The sequence below is a fragment of the Bos javanicus genome, chromosome 3, assembly GCF_032452875.1.
Source record: "Bos javanicus breed banteng chromosome 3, ARS-OSU_banteng_1.0, whole genome shotgun sequence".
NCBI lineage: Eukaryota > Metazoa > Chordata > Mammalia > Artiodactyla > Bovidae > Bos > Bos javanicus.
The window spans coordinates 25386805-25413999 of NC_083870.1; the positions used below are offsets into that span (position 1 = coordinate 25386805).

General features: G+C 40.1%; 1 protein-coding gene across 6 annotated transcripts in view; it reads left to right on the plus strand.

Moving 5' to 3' along the window:
• The window catches only part of SPAG17 (sperm associated antigen 17), a 252618-nt gene that overhangs the window by 80498 nt on the left and 144925 nt on the right, over positions 1-27195 (plus strand). For all 6 annotated transcript variants that reach the window (XR_009734982.1, XM_061409692.1, XM_061409687.1 and 3 more), the window contains 8 exons: positions 3785-3946; positions 6792-6897; positions 7090-7202; positions 12032-12169; positions 12255-12368; positions 12975-13125; positions 20622-20849; positions 20945-21136. Coding sequence is in view for 5 of the 6 variants with exons in the window: in XM_061409692.1 (XP_061265676.1) it covers positions 3785-3946; positions 6792-6897; positions 7090-7202; positions 12032-12169; positions 12255-12368; positions 12975-13125; positions 20622-20849; positions 20945-21136 (1204 nt within the window). In the remaining variant the exon portion in view is untranslated. The remainder of the gene's footprint in view (positions 1-3784; positions 3947-6791; positions 6898-7089; positions 7203-12031; positions 12170-12254; positions 12369-12974; positions 13126-20621; positions 20850-20944; positions 21137-27195) is intronic.

The following is a 27195-nucleotide window of genomic DNA, read 5'->3' on the forward strand; positions in this document are numbered from 1 at the left end:
ACGTGAAAACACTGGGGAGGGAAGCCTAGACTTGAACCTTGAAGGACAGAAAGGATTTGAATAAGTAGCGATGGATACATCAGGTTGAGTGACAAAGATTGTCAACGTAAGGTATTAGATGTTATCATGTAGAAACAGAACACTTAAGTCTCATACTATTGGCAACTATTGTTATTGTTGTTTAGTGACTAAGCTGTGTCCAACTCTTCACAACCCCATGGACTGTAGCCTACCAGGCTCTTCTGTCCATAGGATTTCCCATGCACAAATACTAAAGTGGGTTGCCATTTTCTTCTTCAGGGGACCTTCCTGACCCAGGGATCAAACCCGCATCTCCCATGTCGCCTGCATTGGCAGGCAGATTCCTTACCACTGAACCATCAGGGAAATCTACCTTGGCAGTAGTAAGAATAAATCCTAGCCTAGATGGGAAGATCCCCTGGAGAAGGGAACAGCTACCCACTCCAGTATTCTGGCCTGGAGAATTCCATGGACAGATGAGCCTGGCAGACGACAGTCCACGGGGTCGCAAAGAGTCAGACACAACTAAGTGACTTTCACTCTCACTAAGATCCATGGAAACAAAGCTGAACGCAGCAAATCTGTGGCTGAAGGCAAAGCTGGTTCTTGTGAAATCCCTTGCTTTGCGTCACCCCATTCCTTCATCTAGATATCTTCCTCGGTCCTGCTTTGTCTTTCAGTCAAAGAAACTGCCTCCTAAACCTGAGCTCAGAAAAGAGTCCTCCCGTCCTTCACTGCTTCATGTTAAGTAGGGCCCTGTGTCTCTATCCCAGAGACACTGGCATTCCAGGTACTGTCGTACTGTGACTACTCCATCCTACTTTCTTGGAGTTCTAGATTATTCCCAGCAAATGTGAGATGTGTTTGGGAAAGAGGCTATTGCCCTGGGATCCTGAAACACCATTTCAAAGGCAGCTGTCTACTCTATCTTGATGATAAACCAGCTCTTCTTCCAAGAATTTAAAAATTTATCCTAACTTTAAAACTCACATCCACAAATGTAAGTTTTGTGGAAACTGTCCTCCTCTCATCTGGGCCAAGTTTTGGCCACATACCTTCAAAAGAACTTCTGTGCAATTTTGACTTAATAGAGCACAGGAGATCCCAGCCATATAGATCTAGAATCCTCTGTCCATGGGATATCCCAGGCAAGAATACTGCAATGGGTTGCCATTTCCTTCTCCAGGAGATTTTTCCTGACCCAGAAGTCAAACTTGCATATCCTCTGTCTCATGCATTGCAGGCAGAATCTTTACCTGCTGAGGCATTGGGGAAGATGAATCATAATTAAGGGGAGGCAATACAAAGAGTCTTCTAAGGCAGCCTCAAACCAAGAACATTTTGCTCCTGCTCTAACTAGAGCTCCGTTTTGTGTGTCTTCTGTCCTCCCCAGACAGAGGCTGAGAGGAGCTGATGTGCATTGAGCTCAGGTAGAAGACATTTCATTGCATCCTCAGTACATAGATGTGAACATCAAGACACACAGTTGCAACTCCAAAAGACCCAGCACCATTCACAGCATCCTGTTTCCTATGCCAGAATTAAATGCTTTCTGTTCATTAGATTTTAATCACTCTGTTTTAAAAAGTTTTTATTATTTTTTGGCCACACCATGTGGCACGTGGAATCTTCATTCCCAAACCCAGGATCGAACTGGTATCTGCTGCAGGGAAGTGCAGAATCTTAACCATTGGACTATCAGAGAGGTCCCTAATCACTCCATTTTTTAAAGAAAGTGAATGTGGCTATATTTCCCTTTTTAAAAATATAGAGTGGAAGAGTTTAAATGGCAATTAAAGTTAAGAACTTCCATGTTGAAAAAATAATAGCAGTTTGAAATACTGTTGGGACTTTCCTGGTGGCTCAGACGGTAAACAATCTGCCTGCAATGCAGGAGACCCAGGTTCAATCCCTGGGTCAGGAAGATCCCTTGGAGAAAAGGAATGGCTACCACTCCAGTATTCTGGCCTGGAGAATTCCATGGACAGAGGAGCTTGGCAGGCTACAGTCCACAGGGTAGCAAAGAGTTGGATACGACTAAGAGACTAACACATTTACACACATATGTACCTTATGCACATATACTCCTGACTTCAGAACTAGAAGATTAATGTCTAGAGTCTCTAGTTGGGCTATGAGGTAAATGAGGAAGGTGAATGAGGAAGGTAAATGAGGAAATGAGATCAATCAACTGTGCTGCCCGAATGGACATATCAATTCTATCAGCCACTTTGCAAGTATTTATTGAACATCAGCTTCATGCCAGAGCTGTGATCTGGGTCCAACTGCAGCAGACTTTTAGAGCCAAGGCATGCCTTTACAAGGTCCAGTTTGTGAGTGAGCAACCCAGCACAAATAATGATGGACAAAGAAAGCCTTAAAAGCAGTTCAGTAATAGAGTTGGTTTTCAGAAGAAAAGGCCTTTGGGTTTAATACTGAAAATCAAAATTAATTGTAACCTTATGATCACTTGAAAAATATAGAAGTAATAAACCTATTTCTAATAAAAGTAGCCTACATACATACTGTAGATAGACGGTATTATACTCTCAGCTCTATCTGTAAGTTGATAATGGCCTCACATCCAAGCCAGGAGCCAGCCAAGTAGTCGTCTTTCTCTCTGGAAGAAGGAAAGCATTAGTACCTTTGGCTGCAAACAAGCAGGCTGTATTTCTGCTGAACCCAGGTAACGAAAGCTTTACATCAAATAAATGCCCATCAAGAAGTGCTAACTGCCTATGAACGGCATCTGCAACATCTCAAGTTAAGCCCTGGGTTGCTGAAATAATTTTCTGGCTTTAAGCGTGTGATTTGCTGTTTGATTTAAAAAGAAATTAGCTAGTTAAGCTAAGGGATAATTGACCAGAAGCTTTTACTCTATTTCTTATAAATACAAGCACACAAAAATATGTTTCTGTGCCAGAATGTGGCCAGAGAATATCAGGTTGAAGTTTCACTGAGGAATTCTCAGCCCTGGAGGGGACCCATGAAGCCCAGACTAAGAGGTGTGCTATAAGGATGTGCAAAGCTGGCTTGTCTCTGGACTCCTGCCAGGCTGAGTCACTGGCCCCACTAGGAGCTTTCTCCCTCTACCTTAGCACTTCAACTTGGAAACAGGAGGAGCCTACCTCCTTTGCTTTCAAGCAGACTTAATGATAACTGTGCTTTTCCACTTCTGGAAATGAAAGCCAAGGTAATAGAGATATCTGATCTATGACCTGCTTGCCAGATCATAAACTTGCAGGTATCATAGTAGTGCTGGTCTATCAGGATCTCTTAGGGTTTCCTCCCTAAAGGTAGCACACGTGAGGAGAGGAAGAAATCCTGATGGCATACACACTGTAGTGTGCTTGTGTGGAGAGTGTGGGAGATTTCCACTGCAATTCTTGTGTGGCCGAGCAGGAGCTCAGCCCCAGCTTGCCTTGGGCTGAGAATGTGGAAATTACCTATCTCATGAGTTGCTTCACGAATGGAGATGCCTAGAAAATAGGCCTCTCTGCTGAAGCGAATGAATATAGTATTTTCCACCTTGTTGAAGCATTAATCAGACTCTTACAATATTAGGCAGCCAGAGGCCCTCCAAAGGGAACAGTCTGCATTGTGGTGAACAGGAAGGGCCAGAAGGGTTCAGTGGTTTGGGGACCAGCTGGGGAAGGGCTTCCCTGTGAAAATCATAGGTTTGGCTCTAAGGGAGATACAAACCATACATCTGATTCCAACAATATGAAGCCAAGAACTAACTGTTGTTAATTCTCACCTGTAGCTGGGATTGGGCACCGAAATTTTTGAAAATGTTGCCTGTCTGATGTACGACACCCTGGATTGGAAAAGGCAGCACCAGCACTATTTGGAAAGCATGCGGCTTATTAACGTCCCACAGGTGGTTAGTGAGAAGCCTATCTTTGAAGTGACGTTGATTCCTGAGGTAGGCACATGCTGGAGTGTCTTCAGTGGGCCGAACGATTCATAAAAAACAACTTAATTTTCACATTTATAAAACACATGAAGAAAAAAATCACAAATATTGGTAGCAAGGGGACTCTGCCTGCTGCCGTTTAATGGATGAGGGTGGGATCAAGGACCCCAGGCACAGAATTAAAGGTATCCATATGGTAGGGACTTTATGAGGCTCCCCAACTACCTTCCAACTATCATTCCACAGAGGGGATGATAGAACCTACTTTTTAGCCATGGTGCAATAAATAACATCTGGAACCAGGAGGGCTATTGATAACTTAATCACCATGCTTATGTGCATGCTAAGTCACTTCAGTGGTGTCCGATTCTGAGACCCCCATGGACTGTAGCCTCCCAGGCTCCTCTGCCCATGGGATTCTCCAGGCAAGATTACTGGAGTGGGTTGCCATGCCCTTCTCCAGGGGATCTCCCCAATCCAGGGGTCGAACCCGCATCTCTTAGGTCTCCTGCCTTGGCAGGCAGGTTCTTCACCACTAGCACCACCCGGGAAGCCCAACCATTGTTATTTAACATCTACTCTGTGCTGACACTGTACCAGGTGCTGGCAATACAATAATGAACAAGACCCATCCCCTGTCCTCCTCACTGAGATTAAGCTTTAAAGGGAACGGCAGTCAAGTCAAAGGTGGTTTCAATTTAGCATGATGAGTGCTGGGAGGATAGTTAGCTGAGGTTGCAGGAGAAGCTATAAATATGGCACCTAACCTGCTCCTGAGAAGAGGAGGTTAGAGAGACGGGAATCAAGAAGACCTTACCAGGCACAGTAAGTGATGGGCTGAAGACTGGGGATGAATTGCCTGGGTAAAGCCTGGTTGGGGGTAGGGACAGGGTGGTACTCTCAAGAAAGGGGCAAAGATGCTGCAAAGACAAGGAGGTCAAAACAAAGAAGTATTATGGCCAGAACCACACCACAGGGTGGGGCAGTGCTTCCAGGCCATACATACAGAGTGGAGAACAGCAACAAAAGCTGGAAAGGTGGGAGCCAGGATGTTCTTGAGTGCTGAGCTCAAGAGTTTGGGTTTTATCCTGAAATCAATGGGAACCATTCAAGGATTCTCAGAGGGAGAATGGCACAATTCTGAGTCATCCTAGGGAAGAAAATCTTCTTGACTCTTGGTGCCCCATCTTCCCATCCCTTTCCTGATAATTACTTCAGTTCAGTCTCTTAGTCATGTCCAACTCTCTGTGACCCCATGGACTGCAGCATGCCAGGCCTTCCTGTCCATCACGAACTCCCGGAGTTTACTCAAACTCACGTCCATTGAGTTGGTGATGCCATCCAACCATCTCATCCTCTGTTGTCCCCTTCTCCTTCCACTTTCAATCTTTCTTAGCATCAGAGTCTTTTCAAATGAGTCAGTTGTTCGCATCATATGGCCAAAGTATTGGAGCTTCAGCGTCAGATGTTCCAATGAATATTCAGGACTGATTTCCTTTAGGGTCGACTAGTTGGATCTCCTTGCAGTCCAAGGGACTCTCAAGAGTCTTCTCTGACACCACAGTTCAAAAGCATCAATTCTTCGGCACTCAGCTTTCTTTATAGTCCAACTCTCACATCCATACATGACTACTGGAAAAACCATAGCCTTGACTAGACGGACCTGTGTTGGCAAAGTAATGTCTTTGCTTTTTAATGTACTGTCCAGGTTGGTCATAACTTTCCTTCCAAGGAGCAAGTGGCTTTTAATTTCATGGCTGCAGTCACCATCTTCAGTGATTTTGGAGTCAAAACAAAAAAAATAAACTCTGCCACTGTTTCCCCATCTATTTGCCATCAAGTGATAGGACAGGATGCCATGCTCTTAGTTTTCTGAATGTTGAACTTGAAGCCTCTTTAATCAAGTGGCTCTCTAGTTCTTTGCTTTCTGCCGTAAGGGTGGTGTCATCTGCATATCTCAGGTTATTGATATTTCTCCTGGAAATCTTGATTCCAGCTTGTGCTTCATCCAGCCCAGAGTTTCTCATGATGTACTCTGCATAGAAGTTAAATAAGCAGGGTGACAATATACAGCCTTGACGTACTCCTTTTCCTATTTGGAACCAGTCTGTTGTTCCATGTCCAGTTCTAACTGTTGCTTCCTGAGCGGCATACAGATTTCTCAAGAGGCAGATCAGGTGGTCTGGTATTCCCATCTCTTTCAGAATTTTCCACAGTTTATTGTGAGCCACATATTCAAAGGCTTTGGCATAGTCAATAAAGCAGAAATAGATGTTTTTCTGGAACTCTCTTGCTTTTTTGATGATCCAGCGGATGTTGGCAATTTGATCTCTGGTTCCTCTGCCTTTTCTAAAACCAGCTTGAACATCAGAAAGTTCACAGTTCATGTATTGTTGAAGCCTAGCTTGAAGAATTTTGAGCATTACTTTACTAGCGTGTGAGATGAGTGCAATTGTACAGTAGTTTGAGCATTCTTTGGCATTGCCTTTCTTAGGGATTGGAATGAAAACTGACCTTTTCCAGTCCTGTGGCCACCGCTGAGTTTTCCAAATTTGCTGGCATATTGAGTGTAGCACTTCCACAGCATCATCTTTCAGGATTTGAAATAGCTCAACTGGAATTCCATTGCTTAGTGGGTTCTATTAGGAAAAAAATGAGAAATCTCCATACCCATTAACTTCTTTCCTTCTGTGGACCAAATTTGCTTATTTGACCCTCATATTAGCAAATGATTTTGTGGTGTGAACAGAATCATACAACCTCAGAGTCCCGTCGAAATCCCATCATACCAGCACTGGATGAAAGCATCTCTCAACTGGATGTTTCAAGTGTTCCTTTTTAATTGTTCTTTTAGCCCCCACCACCTGTTGTTGCAGTCCCTGGAAAGAAGAAAACACAAGCATATGAAGAGCCACAGATTCCAGCTCCTCCTCCAGCAACACTGCTACCACCACTACCAGGCATGTATGGAACAGCTGGGAGTCAGTGTCAGGAGCTGGCGCTTTAGGGGATGAATGTCCTCCAGCTTGTTTTCGCATCTGTCTCCACCCCTAGCCCCTGGTTTATCAGGGCACGATCAGAGTTTGAATCTGTGGATGGAAGAAATGGAGAGCACATTTTAACTGAACAACAATATTTTGTGTCTTTCACAGTGGCTTCCGTCATCACAAATGAAGTAGACATGAGATACTACAATGATTTGCTGAATCCAATTCCAGAAGAGTTCATTTCTGTGCCCTTGATACTGCACTGTATGCTGGAACAGGTAGGTGGGATACATCCTGGAGCTTTCTTCCCAGGTGGGTGACCTGTAGTCAGGTACTTCATCTCCCTTTCTTTTTTAAAAAACTATTTTAAAAATAGGCTCATAATACCTGCATGCGTTCTCCTTTACAAAGATTAGGACATTTTAGATACAGCAAAAATTTTCTTATGAGCTTCAATCATCTTTCTTTTGCTATGCTCTAGAACCATTTATATAACATACCCTGAAGTTTTGGTAGGCATATGTTTAAATACTATCAGGCGTCATTTTAATGAAAGGGAAAGGAGTTGAGCAGGTGGACAGGGTGGCTAATGGTCTTCAACTGCATTTAAAGTTTCTTTTACTCTTGTAGATTTAATCAGACTTTTCTATTTCTGAGGCCAATTTTAGTCATTCATCTTTTTAAATAAATGTCCATTTTATTTGTGTTTTCAATATCCTAGAAGCCCTTTATTCACTAATATACATTTAAAAATTCTCTCTGTATCGGTTATGTCCCTTTCAATGACCAATGTTACTTATTAGTGCCCTCTTTTCTCGATCATGGATGTCAATGGTTTATTGATTGTTGGTCTTTTCAAAGAACCAGCATTTTTTTCATTGATCTACTCCTTCTTACTTTATTAATTTCTTCATTTATCTTTATTATTTCCTTCTTCCTACTTTCTTTGGTTTATTTAGCAATTCATTTTAATTGAAAGTTCACTTGGTTTACTATTTCACTTTACTTAAGCCTATGCATTTTGAGTATTTCTTGGACACATCATAATGCATTCAATGTACTCAGTTCTAAGTCTTTTAATTTCCACTGGTTATTGTCCATTTCTAATTTTATTTCATTATGGTCAATAAACATGATCTGGGTGTTAAAATTTTTTTTTTAATTTCCCAGACTTCCTGTATGACCTGGTACACATGGTCAATTATGAGTGCTGTATATGCAGTTGAGTGTTATTAGCTCATTTAATTCTTGGAACAACCCTAGGGAGCAGGAACCATTTTTAGTCCCATTTTGCAGATAAGGAAACTGAGGCAGAAAAAAAGTTAAGTAACTCATCCAAGTAGTAAATGACAGAAACTGTTTTGAATCTTATCAGTCTACGTGGAAAAGTATTTTGATAGCATTGCTCTGTTGTGGTCTTCCTTCTCAAGTTGCTGATAAGAAGTCTGACATCAATTGGATACTTTTTCCTTTATTTTTGTTATTGTTCAGTTGCTAAGTCCTGTCTGATTCTTTGCAACCTCATGAACTGCACCATACCAGGCTTCTCTGTCCGTCACTATCTTCCTGAGTTTGCTCAAACTCATGTCCATTGAGTCAGTGATGCCCTCCAGTCATCTCATCCTCTGTTGTCCCTTTCTCCTCCTGTCTTCCATCTTTCATATCATCAGAGTCATGTCCAATGAGTCAGTTCTTTGCATCAGATAGCCAAAGTATTGGAGCTTCAGGTTCAGCATCAGCCCTTCCAATGAATATTTTCCTTTATAGGTAATCTATTTTTTCATTCTGGCAGCTATTAGAGTTTTCTTTTTATAATTGATAACACAAGGCTGTGTGTAGATATGGATTTATTTTATCATTGTCTTTACGATTGAAAAGATTAAAGTCTGGTTTCTGATAACATTGTGAGTAAAATCAAAATTCCTTATGCTGATCCATAAAGACCCTAAAAATATGGTTCTGGGCTGCTTCTGTCATCTCCTGCCCCCCACCACGCTCACACTCATACTGTTGGTCATCTACATAGACCTTCTAGTGTTTCCTTACATACACTAATTCCACCTTAGTGTTTTCACTCGAACTTCTCTTCCTGGAAAGTTTTGCTCCCACATGTCTGCCTGTTGGATACTCCCTGTCATTCCGTCCCCAGCGACACAGTGCTCCTGAGGTAGGCTTTCTCTGACCACTTGGTCTAAAGAAGGCCCACAACAACAAAAAGTGTCCTCTACCACTTCACCTTATTTTACTTTCTTATAGCAATTGCTCTTTCAAAAATACGTTTGTTTGCTTTATGTCTTCCTTCTTCTCACTAGAATGTGAGTAGGGACCTAACTTAATTTTTTATTTTATTTGTTTTCAGCTGCGCTAAGTCTTCATTGCTGCCTGCGGGCGTTCTCTAGTTGCAGGGAGTGGGGGCTACTCTCTAGTAGCAGTGCATCACTTCTCATTGCAGGGCTTCTCTTGTTTGCAGAGCATGAGGTCTATAGTGCGCAGGAGTTATGGGCTCAGGAGTTACAGTGCATGGGCTTAGTTGTCCTAAGGCATATAGAATCCTCTCTGACCAGGGATTGAACCCATGTCCTCTGCATTGGCAGGCAGACTCACAACCACTGGACCGCCAGTGAAGTCCCTAATCTAGTCTTGTTCATTGCTCTCTGTTCAGCATGCAATAACCTAACCCATAGTAGACACAATATGTATTTGTTCAATTATGTCTTCAAATATTACTTCTGTTTATTTATCCTAATTATTATTAGGGCTTCTCTGATGGCTCAGCAATAAAGAATCTGCCTGCAATGCAGAAGACGCGGATTTGATCCCTGGGTCAGGGAGATCTCCTGGAGGAGGAAATGGCAATCCACTCCAGTATTCTTGCCCAAAAAGTCCCAGGGACAGAGGAACCTGGCAGTCTGCAGTCCAAAGTGTTGCAAAGAGTTGGACGTGACTGAACACACACACACTTATTATTAGATGTTGGAATTTCTGTTTTTTTCCTCCATGTATTTGAAATTTTCTTGCAACTTTACCCCTTTGAGACTTTCAGCTTAAGATTTCCAACTAATTCATTTTTCCATGGAGGCCGGTCTGCTATTGAAATTTTGTTTCAACAGTAACTTTTTGAAATTATAAATTCTTTAATTTCCCGTATAACTGCCTATTGTTCTTGCTTCATGTACGTAACATATTCCTTTATCTCACTGAATATTAAAATGTGTTTAGACTCTATCATCTCTGTTACCTGCATTATATATTTTGTTTGTTGACTGCTTTAGTTTTCTAACCAATTAGGTAAACACACTTATGTTTATTTGCATTTAATTACTCCATAATGCTTTGAGGAGATCGGTATTTTATTATATCAATACATTTGTAAAAGCTCAACAGCCCTAGAGAGCTTAGAGTATCATTTTATTTATCTTAGTCTTCCTTATTTTTTTCAACTTAGGGCAACATTTATTAACCACCTACTGTTTTCCAGGTGCCAAAGGTGACAGAGGATGAGCTCAGTGCCTGACACATAGGCCCCAATAAGAGACGCATGTTGGCTGAACACATGCTTAATAATAAAGGCAGGAAGAAGTAAAATATAAGAGGAATTGGGTGGGGTATTATAACAGGGAATATTAGAATGTTTTACATTTCAGAGGTGGAACAGTTCTGTATGGTCTTTTGTGATTGGAGTGGGTCCAAGAGATGGTAGGAGGAGAGGAAATGGAGACAGGAGTGACTCTTTGAAAAGTAAGGTGTTGATAAACAGTAAGAGTGTAAGACTGTCTTGCTGTTGTTCTCAACAGGAGGAGTTGCCTCAAAGGGGGCATTTGGCAATGTCTGGAAATACTTTTGGTTGCCACAGTTGAAGGTGTTCTACCGGCATCAAATGGCTCAAGGCCAGGGATGCTGCTAAACATTCCATAGAGCGCACAAGACAGCCCCCATGACAAAAAGCATCTAGTCCAAATGCCTAAGTTTCAAGGTTGAGAACTCCTGCAGAGGGGCGTGAAATCAGAGGGTGATTTCAGTATCTAAGGTGAAGAGAACAATTATAAATTAGGTGCCGATCTTGATTCCATTTCAACTTTTTTGTTTACCATGTAAAATTGAACAAGATGATCAATATTTCTAGGCCTCACTTTCCCCATAAAAAGCGGAATATTACCCTTAATTGATCTCACTGTCTATAACTTTTCTATCTTGGGGATTTAACCTGAACCCCCAGTTCCACCCACTAAGTAATTTTGGACTACTTTTTAGTATCCAAATTAGTTTTTGAACTACTAATTAGGGCCAGGCCCCTAATTTCACTCACCCTAGTTCCATTTATAAATAGGAAATAATACCTGCTTGGCAATATTGCTGTGAGGCTTAAATGAGATAATGTATTTGAAAGTGCCCCACACATGCTTGGCATGTGGTAGGCATTCAATAAATATTTATTGAATCCAAAGATATGAAATCAAGGTTTTGAGTGCTTTAAGAGAAAGAATGAATCATTTAAAAATATATTAATATTGTTATTTTGATTTCTATTATGGTAAATTTTCTTTTTTAGTATTTGGATTTTGTGTTGTCTATTCTAATGTAGGCATTAAAATTATACTTCAGTACATAGGTTATAAACATGATCCCTTTTATTTTGGTAGTCACTGGTTAATTATATAGCCACTTTGTATAATCACCATACTTTTGGGTAGAAACTGCCTTCTTTTTACTAAAAAAAACCAAAATACATAAATATCAATAAAGCGCTGACCATTAAAACTAATACTTCCCAACTTTTCCCTGATAGCTCACTTGGTAAAGAATCTACCTGCAATGCAGGAGACCCTGGTTGGATTCCTGGGTCAGGAAGATCCACTGGAGAAGGGATAGGCTACCCACTTCAGTGTTCTTGGGCTTCCCTTGTGGCTCAACTGGTAAAGAATCTGCTTGCAATGTGGGAGACCTGGGTTCAATCCCTGGGTTGAGAAGATCCCCTGGAGAAGGGAAAGGCTACCCACTCTGGTATTCTGGCCTGGAGAATTCCATGGACTGTACATAGTCCATGGGGTCACAAAGAGTCGGATACAACTGAGTGACTTTCTTTTCTCCCAACTCTTTATATCAACAGGTTGTGGCAAGTGAAGAAGATCTTGTCCCACCAAGTCTGGTAGAGCCACCTCCCAGGGCAGATGGGTTGGACTACAGAATAGCAGCTCACATTGTTTCCATCCTGCCCTCTCTCTGTCTGACAGAGAGAGAGAAAAAGGTCAGATGGTATGAGAAATCCAAAAAGTATGCATGCTTTGAAAAGTATGAATTCTCTCTTAAAATCATTATTTTAATTTGAATAGAATCTCCATGAAATATTCTTATCTGAAGAAGAAAATGAAAGCAAACCAGTGCCCACAGGCCCTCTCCTGCTTAACTATCACGATGCCCACGCCCACAAGAAGTACATGCTAAAGGTAATAATTGACCAAGTTACCCAGAGGATAATTGATGCAAGGGAGCTCATTTGCAATTATTCAGTGGTAGAAATCTTAATTGGATAGCTTTACCAATGCTAATTAAAAGTAATCTACAAAGTAGATAACCTGCAAAGTAAGAGCTTGGAAACTGGACATGAATGAAGGAAAAAGTACATCAGCAAAGAAAACTGGCCCACGTATAGAGGGCCAATGAACCATTAAATTCATTGCAGCTACGCCAAATATGTATTAAAACCTTATAGTTATGTGCTTTATATATCTGCTAATATGAAAGGAAGAAAAAAACTAGTGGAGGCAAGAAAAGAGTCTAAGAAGGGAGGCAGGAATATATTTGAGACTTTGGCAGTTTGTCCCTGTGAATAAGGAATCCATCATTTCTGTGCACCAAGAATCTCTGGCAAAGTGAGAAGTAGCTTTTTTGACCTTCAGCAAAATACCAACAATTTGTCTTCCCCAATTACCACTGATTTCCCCTGTTCCCAGATAATGAGAGCAAAGGTATCATGTTTTGCCTTCTCCATATGCATAAGGCAGTTGACAGCTTATTTTAACATCTTCTGTCACATTGCTCTTTTTCATCAGGACCTAAAGAATTTTGATCCAGTTCAAATTGAACAAGAGATGCAGTCCAAGTTGCCACTGTGGGAATTTCTTAAATTCCCTCTGCCCCCGCCATGGAATAGCACGAAGCGTCTAGCTACAATTCATGAGCTCATGCACTTTTGTACAAGTGGTGAGTACATTGCTTCCTTGTAGCTTAAACCCATTCATTGATGGTCATGTGTGCCTCTAATGATTATACACCCATCTGCAAAAAGATTTTTATTCTTGTCCTTTCAGAGGCTGGGGAGTATTTTGATTGACTACAGTTTCTTTTTATTTTGAATAATGTCATTAACAGCAGGATGATAACTATAACATTCTTCAGTTTGATGCCCTGGGTTTTCATTCTGCTGTGTTTCTACGACAAGAGTAATCCCCTTCTTTCTTCCTCCTCCCCGCCTCCCAACACCCCCTCGCCCCGTCTACTTATTAACATGATTGGCGATGACATAGCAGTCCCCATTCTAGTTAAGAGGAGAGCTGAGAGCACCCCTTGTGGGTAGCATGTACGCCTTGGTGTGGTGTGTATGCACGTGTGCTCAGTGGCGTCTGACTCTTTGTGACCCTTTGGACTGTGGCCTTCCAGGCTCCTCTGTGTATGGGATTTCCCAGGCAAGAATACTGGAGTGGGTCGTCATTTCCTCCTCCAAGGGATCTTCCCGACCCAGGAATTGAACCCATGTCTCCTGTGTCTCCTGCATTGCAGGTGGATTCTTTACTCGCTGAGCCATATGCTAAGTGTTAACTCCAGTTCATCTCTCACAATAGGAAGGTGTGTTGTCTGTTCTTTAAGGATAGTAGAAAGAAGGGTCATTAAAAATATCTAAAATCAGCTTCTTATTGCAGAGCTCATGGGGATTTTAAGATAAAGACAATCATTTCCTGAAACACAAATCTTATTTCCAGCTGAAGCAATAGGCAGATATATTACTGCTTATAAGAAGAAATAGGAAATTACATAGACATCTTGATTTGATCTAGATAAAAAAAAATGTGCAGATTCTTCCTTCTCCTTTCATCTAACTCTAAGACAATTATGAAATGTTTGTACTTTGATTTCTTTTTTTCATTTTTTTAGTAGCCTTAGTAATAGTCAGATTTTTAAAAATTTTAATTCAAGAATAATTGCTTTACAATGATGTGTTGGTTTCTTCCATACAACAACATAAATCAGTCATAAGTATCGTATGTCCCCTCCCTCTTGATCCTCCCTCCCAACTCCCACCCCATCCCACCCCTCTAGGTTATCACAGAGCCCTGGATGGAGCTTCCTATGTTACATAGCAGCTTCCCACTAACTGTTTTAACACATGGTAATGCATATGTTTCCATGACATTCTCTCAGTTGGTCCCACCTTCTCCTTCTCCTGTTGTGCCCACAAGTCTGTTCTCTACATCTGCATCTCTATTCCTGCCCTGCAAATAGATTCATCAGTCCCATTTTTCTAGATTCCACATGTATTCACTAATATATGATATTTGGTCTTTTTCTGACTTACTTCACTGTGTATAACAGGCTCTAGGTTCATCCACCTCACTACAACTGATTCAAATTGGTTCCTTTTATGGCTGAGTAATATTCTCGTGTGTGTGTGTGTGTGTGTGTACATATATATATGTACACATACATACATATAAATATACACCACCACTTCTTTATCCATTCATCTGTTGATAGACATCTAGGACATGTCCTAGCTATTATAAATAGTGTTGCAATGAACATTGGGGTACATGTGTTTTTTTAATTTTATTTTTAAACTTTACAATATTGTATTGGTTTTGCCATACATCAACATGAATCCACCACAGGTATACACGTGTTCCCCATCCTGAACCCTCCTCCCTCTTCCCTCCCTGTACCATCCCTCTGGGTCATCCTAGTGCACCAGCCCCAAGCATCCAGTATCGTGCATCGAACCTGGACTGGTAACTCATTTCATATATGATATTATACATGTTTCCATGCCATTCTCCCAAATCATCCCACCCTCTCCCTCTCCCACAGAGTCCAAAAGACTGTTCTATACATCAGTGTCTCTTTTGCTGTCTTGTATACAGGGTTATTGTTACCATCTTTCTAAATTCCATATATACGCGTTAGTATACTGTATTGGTGTTTTTCTTTCTGGCTTACTTCACTCTGTATAATAGGCTCCAGTTTCATCCACCTCATTAGAACTGATTCAAATGTATTCCTTTTAATGGCTGAGTAATACTCCATTGTGTATATGTACCACAGCTTTCTAATCCATTCATCTGCTGATGGACATCTAGGTTGCTTCCATGTCCTGGCTATTATAAACAGTGCTGCGATGAACATTGGGGTACACGTGTCTCTTTCAATTCTGGTTTCCTCAGTGTGTATGCCCAGCAGTGGGATTGCTGGATCATAAGGCAGTTCTATTTCCAGTTTCTTAAGGAATCTCCACACTGTTCTCCATAGTGGCTGTACTAGTTTGCATTCCCACCAACAGTGTAAGAGGGTTCCCTTTTCTCCACACCCTCTCCAGCATTTATTGCTTGTAGACTGTGTTTTTTGAATTACGGTTTCTTCAGAGTATATGCCCAGTAGTGAGATTACTGGGTCATAATGGTAGTTTTATTCCTAGTTTAAGAAATCTCCATACTGTTCTCCATAGTGGCTGTATCAATTTATATTCCCACAAACTCTGCAAGAGAGGTTCCCTTTTCTCCACATCCCGTCCAACATTAATTGTTTGTAGATTTTTTGATGTGGGCCATTCTGACCAGTGTGAGGCAATGTCTCAGTGGTAAAGAACCTGCCTGCCAATACAAGAAATGTGGGTTTGATCCTTGGGTCAGGAAGATCCCCTGGAGAAAGAAATGTCTATCTTTGCCTGGGAAATGCCATGGACAGAGGAGCCTGGTGGGCTACGGTCCATGGGGTTGCAGAAAGAGTTGGACATGATTTAGCAACTACACAGCAGCACATTCTGACCAGTGTGAGGTGATACCTCATTGTACTTTTGATTTGCATTTTGCTAATAATGAGTGCTATTGAGCATTTTTTCATGTATTTATGAATCTGTATGTCTTCTTTGGAGAAATGTCTGCTTAAGCCTTCTGCTCAGTTCTTTGATTGGGTTGTTTGCTTTTCTAATTCTGAACTACATGAATTGCTTGTGTATTTTGGAGAGTAATGCTTTGTCAGTTGCTTTGTTTGCGATTATTTTCTCCCATTCTGAGGGTTGTCATCTCATCTTGTTTATGGTTTCCTTTGCTGTGCAAAAGCTTTTAAGTTTAATTAGGTCCCATTTGTTTATTCTGTCTTTATTTCCATTACTCTAGGGGGTGTGTCATAGAGGATCTTGCTGCCGTTTATGTCAAAGAGTATTCTGCCTATGTTTTCCTTTAAGAGTTTTATAGTTTCTGGTCTATAGGTATTTAACCCATTTTGAGTTTATTTTTGTGTATAGTATTAGGAAGTGTTCTAATTTTATTCTTTTACACATTAGCTGTCCGGTTTTCCCAGCACCACTTACTGAAGAGACTGAAAAAAAAAGAAAATTTTTAATACGGTCTTGCTGTCACCTCATGGAAATGGGTGTTGCCTAGTGGGCCTGGGTGTGTCATCTATTTCCATAATCATCCTCTTCCTGGTGTCCTGAGAGCATCTGACCTTTCCTCTTCTCCTTCTGCCTTGTGATATGATCTCATTCTCTCTCTACCTTGCTTCTACACACAGCACAGGATTCTTTTTTTTTTTTTTAATATTAAAACGTACATGTATTGAGTATTGAATCATTTTTCACAGTAGCAAAATATTAGAAACAAACCATCCCATCAAAATCTCTCATTAAAATATCAGACACCTGTGTGGTACAAGATCATGTATCTTAACAACCTGGAGGGCTATCTCTATCATGATATGGAACAGCCTCCTAGATAATTTAAGTTTAAAAAGAAAAGGAAACCAAGGATAAGAAGAGGATGATTAGTATGCTAACATTTGCTTTTGTCTTTTATGGGGAAAATGTGTAACACATATTCTTTTTTATACAATTTTTCAAAGGTCACACTCCAGTTATATTTATTATAAAATATTGGCTGTATTCCCCACATTGTAAAGTACACAAGATTCTTATTTTTGTTGCCATCGCCGAAACTGCCCATATATACATCCTGCTCGTATGTCCCGTCCCGAAGCCTTGTTCCTCCACCTCTCCTTCCTCTTTGATCCTTCTTCATGTTTAAGTGAAAGTTGCTCAGTCGTGTCCAACTCTTTGCGACCCCATGTACTATACAGTCCATGGAATTCTCCAGGCCAGAATACTGGAGTGGGTAGCCTTTCCCTTCTCCAGGGGATCTTCCCAACCCGGGGATTGAACCCAGGCCTCCCACATTGCAGATGGATTCTTTACCAGCTGAGCCACAAGAGAAGCCCAAGAATACTAGAGTGGGTAGCCTATCCCTTTTCCAACGGATCTTCCTGACCCCCAAATCTAACTGGGGTCTCTGGCATTACAGGCAGATTTCTTAATGCTTAATAGGTCCAAATTCTTAATTTCCTTGAAAATTGTTCCTTCACAGTGCTCTTTATTTCAGTAAATAGCAACTCTTTCCTACCAAAACCTTAGCGTCATCCCTGGTTCTTTTTTTATGCCCCACAACCAGTCCCACCACATCTCTCGCTACCAGCCCAGCCCAATCAGGCACCACCTCTCACTTGAACTATTTCAGTAATTTTCCAGTTGGTCTCCAAGCTTTCCCCTTTTTACCTACAGTCTTTCCTTCACGTAATAGCAGGAATGACCCTTCCAAAAGGTTAGTCAGATCCTGTTCCTTCTTGGCTCAAAACCCCTCGTGATCACCCATTTCCCTCAAAGTAAAATCTAAACTTTTTAAGCCCATCCTCAGTCAAATTCTCGTTGTTCCACTCCACTCCATCTCACTGACCTCACTGTGCTTCCTTGGACAAGTCCATCACACCCCTGCCTCCACCTCTGCACTAGCTATTTCCCTCCCCTGCCTCCATCACTCTACTCCCAGACAGTGCTATGACTCCCCCACTTCTTTCTTGTTTTTGCTTTACTTCTTTACAGGACTCTGCTCCGATATTTGTTGTTGTTTAGTTGCTAAGTTGTGTCCAGCTATTTTGCGATCCCACAGAATATAGCCCACGAGGCCCCTCTGTCCATGGGATTTCCCAGGCAAGAATACTGGAGTGGGTTACTATTGCCTTCTCCAGGGCATTTTTCCCTACCTAGGGACCACACCTGTGTCTCCTGCATTGCAGGCAGATTCTCTACCATCTGAGCTACCTGGGAAGCCCTTGCTCTGACTTCTTTATATAAAATATAAAGTCCCTCCCCAGTCATTATTACTGCTTATCCCCTCATCTGGCTTTACTCTTCTTGGTGTTTCTGATAGAGTATACAATTACCTGTTTATTCTGTGTTCCCAACTGCTAAAATAGATACTCTATAAAGTTAGGAGTTCACTGATGTTTGCTCCTGTAGTCCTTTTATTAAAGTCATTGACCACTAGTAGGTGCTCAAAAAACGTTTGTGAAATGAATGAAGGAACAAACTCAGTTTCGTCACCTTTGCCTTTGTCGTGTCTCTCTCCTGAATTTCCTTGTGGTTTTTTCCAAAAGTCACCTCCCCGCTACACTCTTCTCTGTTGGAGGGGAAGAAGAGAGGTGACCTCTGATTCTTTGATCTGTCCCTGTCATTCACTTTCCCTCACTGAATTCCATGATTGTTTGTTAATACTACCTCCTACCTCTCTGTCTTGAACTTTTGAAGTGCTGAACCAAATCTTTTCTTTCAATGTCAGGCAAAGAAAAATAGAGCATAAAGCCTAGCACATAGAAAACAAAAATGAATGCATGAGCGAGTGAACATACAAATTCTATAAATATTAAATACCCAAATTAATATAGCCCCTTGAAGGCTGATAACCTTTGAAATAAAATTATGAAAAGTTCTATACCAGTTTATTGGGGGGAAAGATGCCTTTTCTAAGCCTGAGTGAACAGAAAAGCCTACTAAATTAACAGCCTATATTAGACACAAATGAGTAAATTCTGTGTTAAATTACAACAGCAGCAAAAGATACTTTTGCTTAAAATGACATTTTCTTTCTTTTTTTTCCCCCATGCCTTAAGGTAATTTATTTATTTTTTTTAAATTTTATTTTATTTTTAAACTTTACATAATTGTATTAGTTTTGCCAAATATCAAAATGAATCCATCACAGGTGTACATGTGCTCCCCATCCTGAACCCTCCTTACCATCCCTCTGGGTCGTCCCAGTGCACTAGCCCCAAGCATCCAGTATCGTGCATTGAACCTGGACTGGCATCTCGTTTCATACATGATATTTTACATGTTTCAATGCCATTGTCCCAAATCTTCCCACCCTCTCCCTCTCCCACACAGTCCATAAGACTGTTCCATACATCAGCGTCACTTTTGCTGTCTCGTACACAGGGTTATTGTTATCATCTTTCTAAATTCCATATATATGCGTTAGTATACTGTATTGGTGTTTTTCCTTCTGGCTTACTTCACTCTGTATAATAGGCTCCAGTTTCATCCACCTCATTAGAACTGATTCAAATGTATTCTTTTTAATGGCTGAGTAATACTCCATTGTGTATATGTACCACAGCTTTCTTATCCATTCATCTGCTGATGGACATCTAGGTTGCTTCCATGTCCTGGCTATTATAAACAGTGCTGCAATGAACATTGGGGTACAGGTGTCTCTTTCCCTTCTGGTTTCCTCAGTGTGTATGCCCAGCAGTGGGACTGCTGGATCATAAGGCAGTTCTATTTCCAGTTTTTTAAGGAATCTCCACACTGTTCTCCATAGTGGCTGTACTAGTTTGCATTCCCACCAACAGTGTAAGAGGGTTCCCTTTCCTCCACACCCTCTCCAACATTTATTATTTGTAGACTTTTGATCGCAGCCATTCTGACTGGTGTGAAATGGTACCTCATAGTGGTCTTGATTTTCATTTCTCTGATAATGAGTGATGTTGAGCATCTTTTCATGTGTTTGTTAGCCAAAATGACATTTTCTTAATGTATAAATGTGTAGTTGATTTACAATCTTGTACCAATTTCTGCTATACAGAAAAAGTGACTCAGTTATATACATATATACATTCTTTTTTGCATTCTGTTCCATTTCAGAGTACTGAATACAGTTTCCTGTACTAAGCAAGATGACCTTGTTTACCCATTCTATATGTAATAGTTTGCATCTACTAACCCCAAACTCCCAAACTATCTTTCCCTCATCTTTCTCCCCTTTGGCAACCACAAGTCTATTCTCTATGAAAAAAAATGACAAGTTTTAAACATATTCAGCCAATACTCTGGAAAGTCAGTGTGAATCAATCTGGACACCTCATGTTCATTCATCTATGAAGCAGTTTGTGGGCATCATCTTGATATATCTTAATTGTGTAAGTTTCTTATTTGTTGCCTGTAATATTTGTTGCAGAATTGGGGTGCCCATGTGTAAAGTCAGGTCAACATGCATTCTGGCGTGACTCTTGTCTTTCTGGTGGACTGACCACCCCACCCCATTGCCCCTGTACTATATGGTAATAAAGAGCATTTCTAAAAGCACGGGTCTGCTTTCTTACAGAAGTCTTGAGCTGGAATGAAGTAGAACGAGCCTTCAAAGTGTTTACATTTGAGAGCCTGAAACTCTCTGAGGTTGATGAAGATGGGAATCTAAAGCATTCTAAGATGATGTATGGGACAGATTCTGAGATGTTCAACATACCATGGGACAACCCTGCCAGATTTGCTAAACAGATAAGGCAACAATACATCATGAAAATGAATACCCAAGAAGCCAAACAGCAAACAGGTACACTGCCTGGAGGGAGCAAAAGGCATTCTTGCATTATATGATTGTCGATTTGTCTAGTATTGTATCTTATGGATCCTCTTTACTCTGCCTAGATGATGGAGCCAAAGACAGAATTTTATTTCTGAATCAGAATTGGTCAACACCTATGCCAGATGATGCGCTCAACAAAGAACCATCAGATTGTCGTCAGCCTGGTAGTAACAAGAAATCCTTAGACTCTGATAATAGAGAACCAACAGAGCAGGAGAGAAACTTGAAGTCTCAGCTCCAACCTGAAACTCTGGGTGAGCAAATATGTGTGTGTGTGTGTGTGTGTGTATAGATACTGATATAGAATGTATAAACCAAAAACATTCAAGATACAGTATTTAAATGCCTCCCTATTTCAGTTGAAAAACTGGTTCATATTGTTTTATTAATTAAACTTTGTTACTGAGTGTTATTCAGTAACTACTCATTTAAAAAAAATTTATTGAAGTAGAATTGATTTACAGTGCTTTTATTATACAGCAGATTGATTCAGTCATATATTTTTTCATATTTTTTTGCATTATAGGTTATTACAAGACACTGAATATTGTTCCCTGTGCTACATAGTAGTCCTTGTCATTTATCTGTTTTATATGTGGTAGTGTGTATCTGCTGATCCCAAACTCCGAATTTATCCTCCTCTCCCCAAGTTTTTTTTTCTATATTGGAAATCTATTTCTGTTTTGTAAATAAATTCATCTGCATCATTTTTTGGATTCCACATATAAGTTACATTATATATTTGTTTTTCTCTGCCTTATTTCACTTAATGTGATAATCTAGGTTCATCAATGTTACTGCAAATGACATTATTTCATACTTTTTATGGTTGAGTAGTATTCCATTGTGTATATTATATATATGCCTATATGTGTGTTTTGTTTATCCATTTATCTGCTGATGGACATTTAGGTTGCTGCCATGTCTTGGCTATTGTGAACAGTGCTGCTATGAACATAGGGATGATGCATCTCTTGAATTATAGTTTTGCCTAGATAGTATGCCTAGGAGTGGGATTGCTGGATCATATGGTAACTATTCTTAGTTTTATAAGGAACCTCCATACTATTCTCCATAGTGGGTTTATTTACCAATTTCCATTCTCATCAATAGTTTAGGAAGGTTCTCTTTTCTCCACACCCTCTCTCGCATTTATTATCTGTAGAGTAAGTCCTCATTATTTCAACCCTTGTTTTTCAATGTATCATAAGGCCTCTTAAGTGACTCGTACTACCTTTGTAAATATAGTACAGTGACCAGAATTAAAACTTTTATCATTAGTGTTTCATAGGGTTATTGTGATTATATGCAAAAAAAATTATCCAAAATTACCCCCAATAGCAATGAACTGTGTAGTACAGAGCTTGGTACAAAATCAATACTCGATGAACATCAGTTTACCTGAACACTCTCCTGCTCAGGTAATTATTCTCATTGTAGAATAAATCATAATAAATATTGTGACATTAAGAGATATATAAGCATAGAAGAATATCAGGCTAAATTTTTATTGAGCTGTTTTACACACAGCTCTCAGATTACTTACTTAAAATATGGTTCTGCTATTACCCTGCTTATAACCTTCAATGACTCCCTCGTTGTTGTTGCTAAGTCAAGTCTGACTCTTTTTGCGACCCCATGGACTGTAGTCTGGCCAGGCTCCTCTCTGTCCATGGGATTTCTTAGGCAAGAATACTGGAGTGTGTTCCAGGAGTGGGTTACCATTTACTTGTCCAAGGGATCTTCCCAATCCAGGGATCAAAACTGTGTCTCCTGCATTGGTAGGCAGATTCTTTACTGTTCAGCTATCAGTGGCTTCCTACTACCTACAAATAGAACCCAACTTCTTGGCTTGCTTTATACACTTCTTCAGCAGTACCAAATTATTTTCCCAAACCCTTTCCACTTTTTCACTTTTATTCTCTTATCACATGCTGTAGTCAATATAATTAGACCCTATTTCCTCTAGGCAGCCTGCTCTTTTCTATCTCTAACTTTTCCCCACAATAACCTCCCACTAGAGTTGTCTTTTTGATTATACTGAGGTTCAAATGACACGCCCATGAAGCTTTGTTAGATGTGTTTATCTGGAACTGCCTTTCTTACCATTCCCATGCTCATAACTAATATATGCTTCCTTTATAGCATCAGTTATTTCCTACTCTGCTGTGCTGTGCTTTGCTTAGTCATTCAGTCATGTCTGACTCTTTGCAACCCCATGGACTGTAGCCCACCAGGCTCCTCTGTCCATGAGGATTCTCCAGGCAAGAATATTAGAGTAGGTTGCTGTGCCTCCCTCCAGGGGATCTTCCCAACCTAGGGGTCGAACCCAGGTCTCCCACATTGAAGGCTGATTCTTTACCATTTGAGCCACCAGAGAAGCCCAAGAATACTGGAGTGGGTAGCCTATCCCTTCTCCAGGGGATCTTCCCAAACCAGGAATGCAACTGGGGTCGCCTGCATTGCAGGAGGATTCTTCACCAGCTGAGCTCCCAGGGATTTCCTACTACTTATAATGGTTATTCATATGCCTATATTAAGGCCTCCTTAATACTATAGCTTCTTAGAGATCATAAGTACATATGTTTATATTAAAAACCTTAACTGTATACTACATCATAAAATAAATTTTCACAGATCAAAACTACAGAGTATGTTCTTGAACCACAAAGAAATTATGGAAAATATAGATGCAATAGGAAGAACAAATAAAATGAAAATTTTGGCCCTTTGAAAGATTTTTAAAATTGAAAATTTTTTAGTAAATGGCTGATCACAAAAAGAAGCATGAATTACTGTATTAGAAATAAAATTGTTTCAGGAATAAAAATCATTGGGGAAATAAAGAATCAGATTTCCCTTTGGTGCTATAGAAATTTAAAAGAGTAAAAGGATATAAGGGGCTTCCCTGATAGCTCAGTTGGTAAAGAATCTGTAACTTTATTTGAGTATGTCCAAAGATGATGCTATGAAAGTGCTGCACTCAATATGCCAGCAAATTTGGAAAACTCAGCAGTGGCCACAGGACTGGAAAAGGTCAGTTTTCATTCCAATCCCAAAGAAAGGCAATGCCAAAGAATGCTCAAACTACCATACAATTGCACTCATCTCACACGCTAGTAAAGTAATGCTCAAAATTCTCCAAGCCAGGCTTCAGCAATACGTGAACTGTGAACTTCCAGATGTTCAAGCTGGTTTTAGAAAAGGCAGAGGAACCAGAGGTCAAATTGCCAACATCCGCTGGATCATCAAAAAAGCAAGAGAGTTCCAGAAAAACATCTATTTCTGCTTTATTGACTATGCCAAAACCTTTGACTGTGGCTCACAATAAACTGTGGAAAATTCTGAAAGAGATGGGAATACCAGACCACCTGACCTGCCTCTTAAGAAACCTATATGCAGATCAGGAAGCAACAGTTAGAACTGGACATGGAACAACAGACTGGTTCCAAATAGGAAAAGGAGTACGTCAAGGCTGTATATTGTCACCCTGCTTATTTAACTTATATGCAGAGTACATCATGAGAAACACTGGGCTGGAAGAAGCACAAGCTGGAATCAAGATTGCCAGGAGAAATATCAACCTCAGATGTGCAGATGACACCACCCTTATGGCAGAAAGTGAAGAGGAACTAAAAAGCCTGTTGATGAAAGTGAAAGAGAGGAGTGAAAAGGTTGGCTTAAAGCTCAACATTCAGAAAACAAAGATCATGGCATCTGGTCCCATCACTTCATGGGAAATAGATGGGGAAACAGTGGAAACAGTGTCAGACTTTATTTTTCTGGGCTCCAAAATGACTGCAGATGGTGACTGCAGCCATGAAATTAAAAGACGCTTACTCCTTGGAAGGAAAGTTATGACCAACCTAGATATCATATTCAAAAGCAGAGACATTACTTTGCCAACAAAGGTCCATCTAGTCAAGGCTATGGTTTTTCCGGTGGTCATTTATGGATGTGAGAGTTGGACTGTGAAGAAGGCTGAGCACTGAAGAATTGATGCTTTTGAACTGTGGTGTTGGAGAAGACTCTTGAGAGTCCCTTGGACTGCAAGGAGATCCAACCAGTCCATTTTAAAGGAGATCAGTCCTGGGTTTTCTTTGGAAGGAATGATGCTAAAGCTGAAACTCCAGTATTTTGGCCACCTCATTCGAAGAGTTGACTCATTGGAAAAGACTCTGATGCTGGGAGGGATTGGGGGCAGGAGGAAAAGGGGATGACAGAGGATGAGATGGCTGGATGGCATCACCAACTCAATGGACGTGAGTTTGAGTGAACTCCAGGAGTTGGTGATGGACAGGGAGGCCTGGCGTGCTGCGATTCATGGGGTTGCAAAGAGTCGGACACGACTAAACGACTGAACTGAACTGAAAAATGAAATGAGTAAATTACTAGAAAAGTATTCACTCAAGAAGAAATATAAAACCTGACTATCTTATAATTATTTAAATAAATTAAGTCAATTTAAAAACTTCCCAAAGAAGACATGCCAAACTCAAATAATCTCATTGACTAGTGATATTAAACACTCAAAAAATAATAGTTCTAAACACTCAAAATATAGTTCCAATCTTAGCAAAAATTAATTCCAGGAAATATAGAAGGATTATTCTCTTCTCATTTTATGAAACTAGCATCAGCCTTATAATAAAACTGTCAAGGGTAGTACAACAACAACAACAAAAATTAAAACTCAGTTATTCGTGAACATATATGCCAAAATCCTGAATAAAACATAAGCAAACTGATCTAGCAATATACAAAATCATAATAGTCAGGACAAGTTTTTGTAAGAAGGAAACACATACATTGTAAAATCAATATAATTTATCAGTCAACACACTAAGAAAAATGTAATCTCAGTGGATGGAGAAAAAATATAGCAATTTATGAAAAACAAACTAGCAATAGAGAGAAAACTTCTCTACCTTATAAAGTGTATTTTAAAACTTACTATAAGAAACGTTATCTATCAAGATGAAAAGTTGAAAGGTTTCCCTTGATCAGAAGGTTATCCACTGTAAACTCTAGTATCACTTTGGAGATGCTAGCCAACTCTGTAAGGTAAGAAAAAGAGATAAAGCTATAAATGTTGAAAAGAAGCAAAACTGTTATTATTTGTAAATTGTGTGTAAAAAAACCCCAGAACAATCCAAAAAGTCAGAAATTATATGAAGGTTTAATAAAGAAATGTGATTGTGAAATACCATGAGTAAGTTGTCTGAAGTGCTGGGACTTTTCTTTATCATTATTCATTATAGCAAGCATTTAAGTTCTTTGTACTTTTCTGTATTATTTCAAAATTCTAAAAAATGGTCACTGCTATAAAAGAATAGATGTTAAGTGAGTATGAGCATAGCCTAATCCTGAAGATGAGGAAACAAAGACTCAGAGGGGTTAAGTAACTTGTTCAACCACATATGAGCAGGAAGTCAGGATTCCAAAGAGGGATCCAAAGCAGTGCTTCCTCCACTGTGTCTTGTGGCTTCCTCAGTTCTAAGAAATGCCTTGGGATGCATCTGATGGTTTAACCATACTCATATTCTCTTCTTCATCGTTATACATACCCAATTTTGTTGCCTTTGGGACTTCCTAGGGCTGGTTGCTTACCTTCAGGGCAGGTGCCTTACCTTTAGGGTTGGTTCTCTATCTCCCTGTTCTATATACCCTTACCTATTAGCCTAACTCGCAAAAAATTAACTTGAGATATTATGGCATTAGTGAGTCCTACTGGAATATAAATGTATGACAAAGAAGTCATTTTGAGTTAATATAGAGCCAGAATAAGCCAGGAGAGAGATAAGGCCTGAGGGGTTTTTTGTTTGTTTGTTTTATTTTGCCTTTTTTTTTTTTTTTTAAAGAGCAGGTGGTACATAGCTTTCCTTAGGCAACTTTTGCCACCTGGTGGTCAAACCACATAAATTTGTGTTCTGAGTCCTGGTGCAAAGTAAATGTTTATAGCAATTCCCTAAATCATCATGGCTAAAAATGCTATAATGGATGGTGTATCCTAGTGGCCAAGCAATCTTGAGAGCTGAACCCATGGCCTGTGAGGGATTCTACCTGATGTAGGCTGGCCTATGTCAAGGAATTGTTACATTTGGATGGAGATGGGTAGATGAACCTTGGTGCCTCACTGAGGCTATTAACATGTAAGGGAAATTTTTGTTGTTGCTAATGTTTTGTTTGTCTTTGCATTTTTCCCCTAACTGAGTCACATTTCTGAAGCAGCCACTTTAAATCTCTAAACAAAGCAGAAATTGTTCATGTATTTCCTGCACAACCATCTTAGCATCAAATACATAAAAAAGCC